Here is a 13,109-nt window from a genome sequence, read left to right as displayed (position 1 = left end):
CTCTCTCTCTCTCTCTCTCCCCCTCTCTCCACACACACACACACATCTACACACATAGATAAATACTAACAGTAGTTGGCCTGCAGCCCATCTAGATGTGTAACAGAAAAAACTACCAAGGTGAAGAGCTGGAGTTGCCAGGAGCCTTAGCGAGAGGCCAGTTGTGGCCAGTTGTGTTCAGGTGTCAACAGACACCTTGGAGACTCCTCTTCAATTGGCATAGCTCTGCCTTGGCTATCCCCAAACACACTTCAAAACAGAAATACCTAATTCCCTCATCTCCCTTGCCTCACACGTTTGTGAAGCTCGCATGGGCCAGGTAAACAAATGAACGTGAAGAGAGAACAGAATGGAAAGTATTACCCATCCCTAACGTGGAGACATTATCTCTAGGAGTACTTTTCCATGGCTTCTTGTATTTGACTTCATGTGGCTTCCTTCTTTAGTTAAGAATTCTTTAATTTCTCAAATGTCAGGCACACACTAATGCAATGTCAATAATTTAAATACATATTGAATTAATAATAATGTTAATAAAAAATACGTATTGAATTTTTCGTTGTCTGGAATACCTGTGCCCTTTTCTTACCAACACTAATATTTAAGAGTTGACTGAATGGCTATAAGCTTTCAGTCTTCAACAGATTTATCACTCTTTGAGTTCTTTTATTAACCTCATTAATAATGAATATTTACTACTGAAGAGCAGAGTGAAGCTTTTTTGTTTTGTTTTGTTTTCTACCATGATACAGTTTCACATCGTGGTGGCCAGGTAGCTGAGTTGTAGTGACTTAATTAGCCGTTTTGTAAGAAATGGTTTAAGACTACATTGCTGCATAACTTTTAACAGTGTGAAGTACTGGGAAACAACATTAGCAGAGAACCAACCTATTAAACTGGTCCCTCTTCTAGCAAAGGTGGAAGATAGGGCATGTGGCCAAAAAAGATATAAGTTGCAAAATTCTCCCTATAACACAGAGGTACTCCTGCGGGAAGTATCACTGCTGGTTACAGATTTTTATTTGAACCTGAGTTCATGTTTGGCAGCCCACAGTTGTATTACTTTATTATAATTAGTAGATAAGATGATAGAAGACAGATGAGTAACAAATAGGTAAGATGATAGAGTCTGCATATTTCTCACTCAGATGAAACACGTGTAACTGTGAGCTAATTTGAAAGATCAGATCTGTAGCCCAGTTGTTTTTGATTAACTAATGTTACGATCATAAAGAAAAAATATCCAGTAAATGGAAGACTCTACAGACAAAATTGAAGTCCACACCATGCGTGACGGGCCGTCTAATGTAGCAGCAGGGTTTTGTCTACAGGGACCTGTAGCAGATCCTCTAGCAGCAGCTGTAGAACACTGGAATTGTCATTGTGCTGGCTGCTTCCCTTCTACAGCACTGAACGCATAACTCCTAGAACTTAGTTTGTCTCCCCTTTTTCATGATGTCTGATAAAGTTGGATTGTACCATCATGCTTTGTCAGTAGGTGCCACTTCTAGCATGATATATCCTCAAAATTCCTTACATGTAAGCTTTGGATTAAATTATATCCAGCCCACTCTCAACTTTGGAAAGCTAGCTGGGACGAAGTGAGAGAGTAGCTTTGACATATATACAGTACCAAATGTAAAATAGATAGCTAGTGGGAAACAGCTGCATCACACAGGGAGATAAGCTCCATGCTGTGTGACCACCTAGAGGGGTGGGATAGGGAGGGTGGGAGGGAGGGAGATGCAAGACGGAGGGGATATGGGGATATATGTACACATATAGCTGATTCACTTTGTTATACAGCAGAAACTAACAAAACATTGTAAAGCAATTATACTCCAATAAAGATGTTAAAAAAAATCGTGTGTTGCGATCACTTAAAATGAGGAAGAGATATGTAACACAGTGTTACATACACAGTGTGTGTATACATACACAGTGTGTGTGAAGTGCAGAAGCACAACATGGGCTCCTAGATCTCATTTCAACATACTAGATCTCTTTAACACATGTGAGTAGGGTCCCAATTATATACTATCTGATGACCTAGAAAAAGCATTATCTGATGAATGAATGCTGAGGATGTTCTTAAGGTGTTATGGGAGGGAACACGTGCTAGAACAAGAAAGAGCATTTTCAACATGGCAGCTGAGGTGCTTTCTTTTCTGGGGAAAGCTGGGAAGAGACTAGCAGGATGGCGACTTCAGGAGTTAATACCTGTCCAGGTGATGAAGTAAACAGGTTTGGTTAATCTTGTTAGAGACAAACCCAAAGATCAGTCATAGTTGTGAGATACTCCTAGTCAAGGTAGCTAGGCACAGGTGCAATGTGGTGTTAGAGAGCATCTATATATTCACCCTAGGTGTTTTTGTTTTGCTTTTTTTCAGTTTTCAGATGTATTTATTATAATTACTGTATACCAGGTTAAAAGTTTGCTTGTATTAGCTATTTCATATTTATTATATTGGCTTGCTAACTTTGAGTCAGATGAGACTTACAAGGGGCAGACGGATGTATATTTCACATGATTATTCAGTCTTGTAGACTGCCTGATAGCAAAAGATCCTGCTAGCTACTCTTAATGACTTTTATTTTCTTAAAATATTAACATTTAAAAAGTTTTAATGTTAAAATTGTTAATTTTAATGTTTTAGTGTTAAGGGTTGACTGAATGGCTGTAAGATTTCAGTCTTCAACAGATTTATCAGTCTTTGAATTCTTTTATTAATCTCACTTATAAGGTATATTTACTGCTGAAGAGCAGAGTGAAGTTTTTTTGTTTGTTCTCTACCATGATACAGTTTCACATCATGGTGGCCAGGTAGCTGAGTTGTAGTGACTTACTTAGATATTTTGTAAGAAAATGGCTAAATAAGTCATTTGTCTACAAATGTTTTAATGTTAAAAGTTTTAATATTAAAATATAAAGTTAATTATATTGTAATGTAGCTCCTGTAAAGTTTGATTTCATGAACCAAAGGCAACCAATTTCTTTAACATGTATATGAGCTTTCTCCTATATGTTTTAAAATCATTTGGAGCTTTTTAATAGTGTGTGAAAGAAAATAGGATTTTTTAAAAAAGCACCCCAGCCCTTTACAGAAGTCTTGGTGATGTAATATCTATGTAGAAGTATGATCTTCTAAAGTGCAACCGGTATGCTTACCTGTTTAATCTCTTGTATTTTTTATAATTTTCTGATTTAAAGTTTAGTGAATACAGCTTATCCTTTTCAGAAGGCAAATTATCTCTTTATTTGGTGTTTAAATTACCCTTAAGTGATGTATGATTTGAAAATGTGATTTCTTAAAGTAGCACTGACATAGTTAACCATTGATTATCAAGTTTATATTTTGTATGTTTTCATAAGGTATTATTATATCAAGGACAGATGAAGTTAATTTGCCCTACCACGTGTTTCAGCTTGGTAGATGTGTGCATCCTTCCTTGGTTTAGTCTATTTTATAAAACTTTTGAAAAACAGTGTCTTGGCATTGACTTCAGTTTATTAGTTTTTCTCTGTGCTGCTGGGAGAGATGATATCTTTTAAATTCAGACTTTAATCAGTATGTAGTGTTTGCTTACTTTGTGTACTGGAGCTTAATGTATTACTAATGCTTTTTGTGTTTAACCTAGCTATCTCAGAGCGTTTGAAGTAACTGGAATGAAATACTTAACATTAAACTTGACCTCAAAATTAAAAAAAAATTGCACCTGATTTTCACTTACACTTCTAGGACTTACTAGACACTAAAGGGCTTTTTTTTCCCTATAAAAATGCCTTAGGCTGTAGGACAGATCAGTGCTCAAAGTTGTCATCAGGATTTTTTTCATATACAAAGTTTGTCACTCTCACGCATTTAGATTATACCAGTATGACCAAGGTCGCAGACAGTACAGCTGAAAGTATGGACTTTAAAATCAGATAGACCTGGGTCCAAATCCCTACTTAGCTGTGTTAACTTGGGCAAATGATCTGTCTGAGACTGTTCTATCATCAGCTATGTCATCAGGGTATTACTTCAAAAGGGTTTTCTGATGGACTAAATGAAATAATGTATCTAAAGGACTGAGCACAGTGCCTAGCTCCTAGTACAGGCTCAGTAAGTGGTTATTAATCTGATTCTCATATAGAATGCCGAACATCAACAGGAATGATTAGCTATCCCCTGACTGAAGCTGATGCCCTGCCCTTTTACAGCTGAAATACAAATGCATCACTTGATTTCAAGGAAGCGCAACTCAGAGTTTACGTCCTCCTGGTGGGACAGCAGTATTTCTCTTCATACATGGCAGGACAGCATTCCTCTCTGAAAGGCATCCATGAAAAAGCACATAGTAAAAATTCTGTAACCCTCTTGCTTTTATAACAACTGTCTTTTCCCTCCATGTAACAGGCAGTTTTTCCAGTTTCATATTTTCTCTCAAGCAACTAAATACGTGTTCAAATTAATTACCAGGGACTTTTAAGAGTATACCATTTCCTAGAGTGTTGGCATGGACAAGTGATTTTTTAAGAAGATGACTAAGGTTGGTTGTCTTCCGGCTATTGCACTTACGTCCATTTTTACTTTATAGTTTCAGAGCAATCCATGTCCATTCCTTTTTTTTTTTTTTTTTTGGCTGCGCTGGGTCTTCATTGCTGCGCACGGGCTTTCTCTAGTTGCGGCGAGCGGGGGCTACTCTTCATTGCAGTGTGCACGCTTCTCATTGAGGTGGCTTCTCGTTGCGGAGCACAGGCTGTAGGCACTCGGGCTTCAGTAGTTGTGGCACATAGGCTCAGTAGTTGTGGCTCATGGGCTCTAGAGCGCAGGCTCAGTAGTTGTGGCACACAGGCTTAGTTGCCCTGCGGCATATGGGATCTTCCCGGACCAGGGATCTAACCCATGTCCCCTGCCTTGGCAGGCGGATTCTTAACCTCTGGACCACCAGGGAAGTCCCTCCATGTCCATTCTTATTTCAGTCAACAAGTTTATTGAACAGTTAACACACAGAGGTACTGTTGTAGGAGGATTCAGCAGCAAACAATAAACTTTCTGCCTCATGGAGCTTTTATGTTCTAATGGGGGCATTCATAATAAACATGAAAAATAAAGCATATGACATAGTAGTTACAAGTACTAAGGAGAATAATAAAGCGAGAAAGGGATAGGAGGTCTTGAGGTTCGATTTTGGAGTGGCTAGAGAAGGCCTCACTGAGAAGGTGATATTTGAGTAAAGACAAAAAGAAGGTGAGAGAATAAGCTATGCAGGTATCTTAGAAGAATATTCCAGGCAAAGAGAATAGCATGTACAAGGACCCTGAGGCAGGGTCATGCTTGGTGTGTCCCAGAAACAGCAAGGAACAAGTGGGACGGTAGCAGAATGAGGCAGGGAAAAGTGTCGGAGATGAAGATGGAAACTTGAGGTGGAGGACAGATCCCGTCTCCTAGGTCTGAGTAAGGACTGTATTTCTGAATGAGTCATATGGGGATTCTTTGAAAGGTTTTGAGCAGAGGAATGGTATGGTCGAACTTGAACTTGAACTAGAGCACTCTGGCTGCTGAGTTTAGAATTTATTATAAAGGTGGAAGCAGGGAGATCAGATTGGCTATTGCATTTATCCAGGTGAGAGAGGATAGTGGCTTGAGCCAGGATGGTAGCAGTAGAGGTGGTGAGAAGTAGTTGAATTTGATATCTGTTTTGTAAGTAGAGCTGGTAGGATTTGCTGTTGAATTGGGTGTGGAATGTGTGAGAAAGAGAGGGGAGTGAAAGTGAACCTGGTCATCGAAGGCTTTTGGTCAAAGCAACTGGAACTACAGAAATGGGCAAGACTGGGTGTGCTAGGTTTGTGGGAGGACGATCAGTGGCTCAATTTTCAACATATGTATTAAATTTGAATATGTAACTGATATCTAAATGGATCTGTTGAGGAAACAGTTGGATATACAAACCTAGGTGCCTAAGGGAGACCTCCAGGCTAAGGGGGGACATTTTGAGAGTCATCACCACATATATGCTAATTAAAGCTGTGAGACTAAATGAGATCACCATGGGAGTGAGCATAGATCAAGAAAAGGTTCAAGGACTGAGCACTATAGCGTTTAGAGGTCGGGGAGATGAGGAAGAAGCAGCAAAGAAGATGGAGAAGGAATGGCCAGGGAAGTCGGAAGAAAACCTGAAGAATGGGGTCTACTGGAAGCCAAGTGAAGAAGTTTCCAGCAGGAAAAGAGGGGTCAATGGGGCTAAAGGCTGGTAGTGGGTCAAAGGGGATGAGGACTGAGCTTTAATTGACCTTGGGATCTGACAACATGGAAGTCATCAGTGAACTTGATCAGAGCAATTTTGTGGAATGGTAGAGGGGAAAGCCTGAGCGTAGTGGGTTCAAGAGAAAATAGGAGGAGGGAGCTGGGTGAGAGAGCACAGAGACAACTCTTCTCCTTCTCTTACAGAGAAGGAGTGGTTTTTAAGATGAAAGAAATAAAAGCCTGTTAGGATGCTGATGGAACCGATTCGAGCCGGAAAAATTAATGAGGCTGGAGAGAGAGGGAAGAATCAGTAGAGTGGCACCGCCAGGTCTTTCTGGTCTAGACAGGGGTGTCACACACAAGTGAAGGGGTTGGCCTTAGCTAGGAGTATCACTAGTCCATCTCTAGTCATGGGAGAGAAGAGAGCACACGGCCACAGATCCGAGTAGATGGGGAGACACACTGGTGGGAGTCTGTGGAAGTTCTCTTCAGACGGTTTTAGTTTTCTCAGCCAACTGGTAAGCCAGGTCAGCAGCTGAGGATGAGGATGGCAGAGGAGCCTCGGTGGTCTGAAGAGAGAGAACAAAGTGTAACCCCAGGAGAGCAAACCCCAGGAGAGCAAGCCTCTGGATGGCCTAGTGGACGCTAGGGCAGCATGGTTTCCGTGCAGCTTCAAGGGTCCCTTTGAGGGAGCAATCATGGATCTAAAGGGGGACGTTCAGCACAGCTGGGTTTTTCTCTAGCCAAATTCAGCTGCATGGGGACGGGTGCAGATTAGGTGGCGGACGGGATTTAACCAGGTTGTGGTTTAGCTGAATGAGTACAATGAAGAGGGAGAGATGCAAGCAGGTCGAAAGTGTATTCCAGGAACTGATTATTAATGCTCATGAAATTGAAGCCGGATCAGACGAAGGATTCTCCCAACAGGGGCACGAAGTAGATAACACAAGCGGTATTCCTGTTTTACACGCAATGCCACTGGTACAGAGCTTTTAGGTGAGAGGTCATATATCTCATCCGAAGTCACACATAAAAGCAGACGCTGAGGTTAGAAGCCAGACCTCCTAACTTTGTTTAGTCCATTTACCACCCAGGATATCAGACTTTCTCTTCTTTAGAGAACAATTCATTTTCCCCTAACATAATAGCGGGATGCATAGTCTTGAGTTGCCAAATCATCATACACGTGTCTCTTATAGTATAGTGGCATTCTAGTAACGTTGACTCTGAAATAATTCAATTTTCCCATTGACTTAGATCATAAAAGGGGAACAGCACTTTCCACAGAAGGCTCGAAAGCATCTGCCACTCTACTTGCTGTTTTCTGATACATCCTGCAGTTCTGCCCCCATCCATTCCCCAGTCCATGAGGACTGTCCTCATTTCCCAATCTTTGTCCTCTCCTTTTGAAAACATATCCATCCTTCATACCGACTCCAAATACCGTGCTATTTTGTGAAACCTTTCTGGATGGTTCTCCTTCCTCCCTCTTTTTGTCCCCCCAAAACTGGATGTAATCTCATCCCTCTTTTGAATACCTTTAGCGTTTCGTTCTTGTTTCTCTGATGGGATCTATCATATTCTACTGTATATATTTGTGAACTCATCTCCCTGCACCCTGCCATACATATGGACACATATGTACATGCACACGTGCATGTAAAGGATTGAGAACATGTTTTACTCATCTTTGTGTTAAGTGTTCAAAACTTACACATAGTAGGTGTTCAGATCTTTTTTTAACGAATGTATCAGTAGGCTGGATGTAACACTGGGGACAGGCCTTGGTTACAGTTTGTACTGTCACAACATTTGCTTCTCTTTGAGATGAAAGATCAGACAATATCAGTGGCTCAAATATTCAGCTGAAATGGAGGTTCCAGTGTGCTCCCACCAAAGCAACTCTGCCTTTTGCTTTTATCTGTACTTGTGTTTTCACGTCCACATAAGATTTTATTCAAATGAATGAGCCATGCCTCGCCCCCTGCCCCCAGTACCACCAGAAAGAATTAGAAAACTTCTGGACTAAATGACCTCTCTGATCTCTCTTTACCTGAATGTTCTTTGAGCCTTGTGTACTCTGTGTGTGTGTGTGTGTGTGTGTGTGTGTGTGTGTGTTTATGTGTATGTGTCTCTGTACTACGAGGATTAAGTAGATGTTTCCCTACCTCCAAGACTTAAGGCAAATCTGTTTAAAAAATTAAGTGTATGTAACAACATGAATGACTGAACACATACAATACAGTTTAAATCTAGCTAGATTGTAAGCTCTTCAAAAGCTGTCTTCTACTTCTTCAGCCCCAAGGGTGAGCCTGAGGTGGTACTTCTGGTATTGTTCCTGATAATTTACATATTGAAATAAGTATTTATTTTGAATTGATTTCCTTTCAGTACTTCTTTATATTACCAGTAAAGAATTATTTTAAAAAATTGTGTGTGTGGGTAGACTATCATCTGAGACTATCATCTGTGACTGTCCTTTAAGGTTTATAAAGGAGTATTATGAAGTATTTGTTATAACAAAGAGGTGTTGGGTTTGATAGGGTTGAGAACTCCTGGTCTGTGCCCTATACTCAGGTGCTTAGATGTTTAAAAATGATGGTATAATCAAGGATCAGAATGAGTGGTAGACATTCCAAGTGATGTGGGAAATTAGAAAAAGGAAAGATTATCAAGGATTTGGGTAGTCATGGAACGTCTGATGGAGGAGAGGATTGTTAGAGGGAATCTTGCATATGGAGGATCAGGCACTATGATAGACACTTGATGTACCTTGTCTTGAAGAAATGAATGACCAGACTTGTCAAAGAGACTGAGAAAGCAATTTCTAGGTATAGTAAATCATAAAATTAAAGTTGGAAGGGCCCCAGGAAATCATCTAGGCCAGAAATTTTTAGCGTAAGGGTGGTGTCACCCTTTGGTGTTCATGGATGGATTCCAGGGAACTCAGGAATGCCCTGAATTTGTGTATACCATTTTGCATATCTTTCTGAGGGGAACTGGGTTCATAGTTCTCATTGGATGCTGAAAGGGGCCCATCACCTCTAGGAAGCTAAGGGCTACTGATCTAGTCAGATCCTAAGCTCAGACAGATTGTTTTGCCCAAGGTTACACAGCCGCCAGTCAGTGACAGAGATGGGGTCTGAAACCCAGGTCTTTCCACCTGTAGTTTCTTGCTCATTTCACCACACTCAGTTGAAGGACATGAACAAAAGCAGAGGCAGGATTAAGGATTAAGCCAACCATTTTATAGTAGTTGGTGTAAAAACGCACAACTCTCTTGGGGTCAGTAGTCCATTTCCACAAGAGTTGCAGAAGGATGCACTTCAATTTGTCTCCTCAAAGTGAACTAATATTTTAATTTTTGTAGTTGAAATATACTGCCACTCTCCAAAATAGCTTTCTCAGCTGAAGGCAAGTTCCTGGAGAGACATGATTCTCCCTGAGGCTGTTTCTGCAGTTCCTTTCCATTTGGCACTGTTTTTTCTGACCTGCAGTGGCCTCCAGTTTCCTGTCAAATCAAATCAAAACTACTTTGCCTGATTTGTCAGACCCTGTACTACTGTGGCCCGTTTAGCCAGCGAGTACTCTGTGCCCCACTCAGGTGAGTGTCCTTTTTATTGGCAGTCTCTCCTCTCCCAAAGTCCTTTCATTTCTACCTCTTTATCTTTTATCATGTGGTTCCCCAGCCCAGAATGACCTCCATTCTTTCTCCTTTGTTTCCAGATCCCTGACATAAGGTCCAGCTTAAGTCTAATCTCCACAAAGCCTCCCCTAGTAACTGTGGACCATTTTGCACTTGCTCTGAACTGCTATCGCATTTATTGCTTGCAATGCACACCATAGCACTTAGGTATTTCCACAGGCTTTTCATCGGAAAAGGTCCAGTGGTCACTTTGGGAGTGGGATTCCAGGAAGTCCAGGGTGGGACTCTGGGCACCCCCAATCCCTGCTTCAGCCAGAGCAGTTCCACTTTAGTGTCTATATATGGGAAGTCTGCATGAGTGTTTATTTGAAGAAATGGTTTTGCTGCCACCTTCTCCTGCAAACAAAGTTTGAAAACACTGGATCTATCTTGTGTGCTGATGGTCTCACAAGTGTTAACTCGTAATGAGCAAGGGCCAGGACTTACACTACTTTGGACTTAATACTACCACTCCCAGGCAACTAGTGCAATTTTGAGCACAAAAGTGGACAAGTAGGAAATGATTTTATGATTGTATTGCTCCAGTTTGGGGGATAGGAGGTAGTGAATAGCATTACCAAGAAATTATTTTAAAGAACAACTCAGAATAATATTTCTGGTTTGATCTTTGAGAAATAAACCAAAATTGGTAGAATTTTTCTCTCTTTTGGAAACAAAACCAAATCCTATTTAAAGCTGTCCAGTTTACATATACATATTTAAGAGAAACCTCAATATTGGCATTCACTACTCTCCCAAAGTTTAGCCAAACTTAAATACCACATGCCTGCACTCATATAGGCACTATAAGTGTTACACGACTGACTTACAGAGTGATGTGTAGTATACCTAAAAACCTATAAAAATTAAATTTAAAATTTATGGCCATAATGATTAAAACTGGAAAATGCCAGTCTTTCAGACCAGTTATTTCCGCTTTCTTGTATCAAATCAATTATAGCAACTAATAAAGACCTGAGTATTTAAATCAGTGGTCTATCAACTTGCTAATACTCTTTTGTTTTGTTTTTGTTTTGTTTTGTTTTCCCTGCTCTCTGCCTGGTTCGTTGTCTTCACCTACAGGTGTACTTTATTGTCGGCTTCCAAAGATTACTAACTCTTATCTGTATCGTTAAAATTGAACTGCCTTGACTCTTCTGCTACTCTCACTACTGCTTCCATTATTGCCTTCTTCAGCAAAATCAGGCTTTCTGAAGCCAAAGAATAACAAGAAATAAACACCATTTTAGAAGCCTTGCCACTATGAAACTTAAGCAAACTGTGCTCACCATTATTTTGCTGCCTATCCACTTGTTAATAACAATATACAGTGCCCTTGTATTTATTCCGTGGTATTTTCTTACCAATGCCAAGAAGAAAAACGCTATGGCAAAGAGAATAAAAGCTAAGCCCACCTCAGACAAACCTGGAAGTCCGTATCGCTCTGTCACGCACTTCGACTCACTAGCTGTCATAGACATCCCTGGAGCAGACACCCTGGATAAATTATTCGATCATGCCGTATCCAAGTTTGGGAAGAAGGACAGCCTGGGGACCAGGGAAATCCTAAGTGAAGAAAATGAAATGCAGCCAAATGGAAAGGTTTTTAAGAAGGTAAAGCATTTTTGTGCTTCCTATTGTTTTTAAAGGGGAAGGTACACTTTATTATAAATCAAGTGCATTTAAAACATGCTGGCGTTCCATTATAGTGCCCGTAACTAATTCTCAGAAGGTGCTCACAGCATCTGTGTAATTCACTTAAGGGTATTTTTAGAGTTCTACACTTTGAATAGTATGTTAATTGCTTGTTTGAGTACATATGCTAATATTACAGAATGTCTCACTTTAACAGTTAATTCTTGGGAATTATAAATGGATGAACTATCTCGAAGTGAACCGCAGAGTGAATAACTTTGGTAGTGGACTCGCTGCATTGGGACTGAAACCAAAGAGCACTATTGCCATTTTCTGTGAGACCAGGGCTGAGTGGATGATTGCAGCACAGACCTGCTTTAAGTACAACTTTCCTCGTAAGTGCCTGGTGTTTTTGGAGGGGGAGAGAGTGGGCTTCGCTTACATGTGAAATTGTCCTGAGATCCTCTTGTTTCCCAAGCAAGTGTTCAGCCAGAACCTGTTGGCCTTGAGAAACTGAATTGACTGATGACTTTTGCCCAGTTTGTGGCACTTCCAGTATTTCTGGGTTTCTTTAGGTTTAAAAAGTTAGAATCCCGAAAATTTGTAGGAAAGATTTGTGACTACCAGGAAGTTTGAGGCAAGGTTGAAGGGTAATAGCAGAGACTATGAAATCAAATGAGATTATAAAATGTCTTTGCATCTGTGAGTATACCTGTCATTAAAAGTTGACTTAGATAATATATCTAAGAAATGTTTATCATTTAACTTGTGTTCATTTTTTATTATGCAGTTGTGACTTTATACGCCACACTTGGCAAAGAAGCTGTAGTTCACGGGTTAAATGAATCTGAGGCTACCTATCTGATTACTAGTGTTGAACTTCTGGAGAGTAAACTTAAGGTAAGTATGAAATTTTCTTTTAATTCATGGCAGTGTTTGACAGCATAGGAGAATATTCAAGAATTGAGTTTATTGCATACCCATATTTAATAACTGGCTTTTCTTTCTGCTCAACAGACTGCATTGTTAGATATTAACTGTGTTAAACGTATCATTTATGTGGATAATAAGACGATCAATAAGGCGGAATACCCCGAAGGATTTGAGATTCACAGCATGCAATCAGTAGAAGAGTTGGGATCCAAGCCAGAAAACTGTAAGTAAAGCAGTTAAAACAAATGCATTAATCTCTTCAAGGCTTGTTATTCCAGTAGGTTAGGAAAAGCAGTAATGCAAGTGAAAGCTGTAAAGTTCTCTGATTTGAAACAAGTTTTGTATAACTCAATAAGAAAACTTTGAAAATGTTTAAAAACTCTCAAGACCATATACGATTCAGATTTTTCTCTCCCTTTCTCCTCAAGAAGGTAACCACTATTTGAAATGTTACTAAATGGCTGAGGCTATGGCAGTTGCTCCCAGACTTTTCTTTTTTCAAAGAAACCCGCTGTAACCTTCCAATCTGGACTCACGTAAGGCAAAGATCTCAGGCCTTCCATTCAGTAAACTGTTTTTTTTTTTTAATGCTTAATGCTGCTGATTTTCATCACGTCTCAGAGGAT

At 40.1% G+C, this 13,109-nt stretch overlaps 1 protein-coding gene across 9 annotated transcripts in view; it reads left to right on the top strand.

Moving 5' to 3' along the window:
• The window catches only part of ACSL4 (acyl-CoA synthetase long chain family member 4), an 86,385-nt gene that overhangs the window by 39,833 nt on the left and 33,443 nt on the right, over nt 1–13,109 (top strand). For 2 of the 9 annotated variants that reach the window (XM_049705237.1, XM_033408785.2), the window contains exons 3-7: nt 9,728–9,834; nt 10,999–11,529; nt 11,768–11,945; nt 12,341–12,450; nt 12,568–12,706. In XM_049705237.1, the coding sequence (XP_049561194.1) occupies nt 11,179–11,529; nt 11,768–11,945; nt 12,341–12,450; nt 12,568–12,706 (778 nt within the window). In that variant the 5' untranslated portion in view covers nt 9,728–9,834; nt 10,999–11,178. The remainder of the gene's footprint in view (nt 1–9,727; nt 9,835–10,998; nt 11,530–11,767; nt 11,946–12,340; nt 12,451–12,567; nt 12,707–13,109) is intronic. The other 7 variants (XM_049705239.1, XM_004281531.4, XM_049705238.1 and 4 more) reach the window with 5 other exon arrangements.

Source organism: Orcinus orca, chromosome X (genome assembly GCF_937001465.1).
Source record: "Orcinus orca chromosome X, mOrcOrc1.1, whole genome shotgun sequence".
In the NCBI taxonomy this organism is placed as follows: Eukaryota; Metazoa; Chordata; class Mammalia; order Artiodactyla; family Delphinidae; genus Orcinus; species Orcinus orca.
Note: the sequence above shows the minus strand (reverse complement) of the source record. Positions and strands in the feature narration are given on the sequence as shown.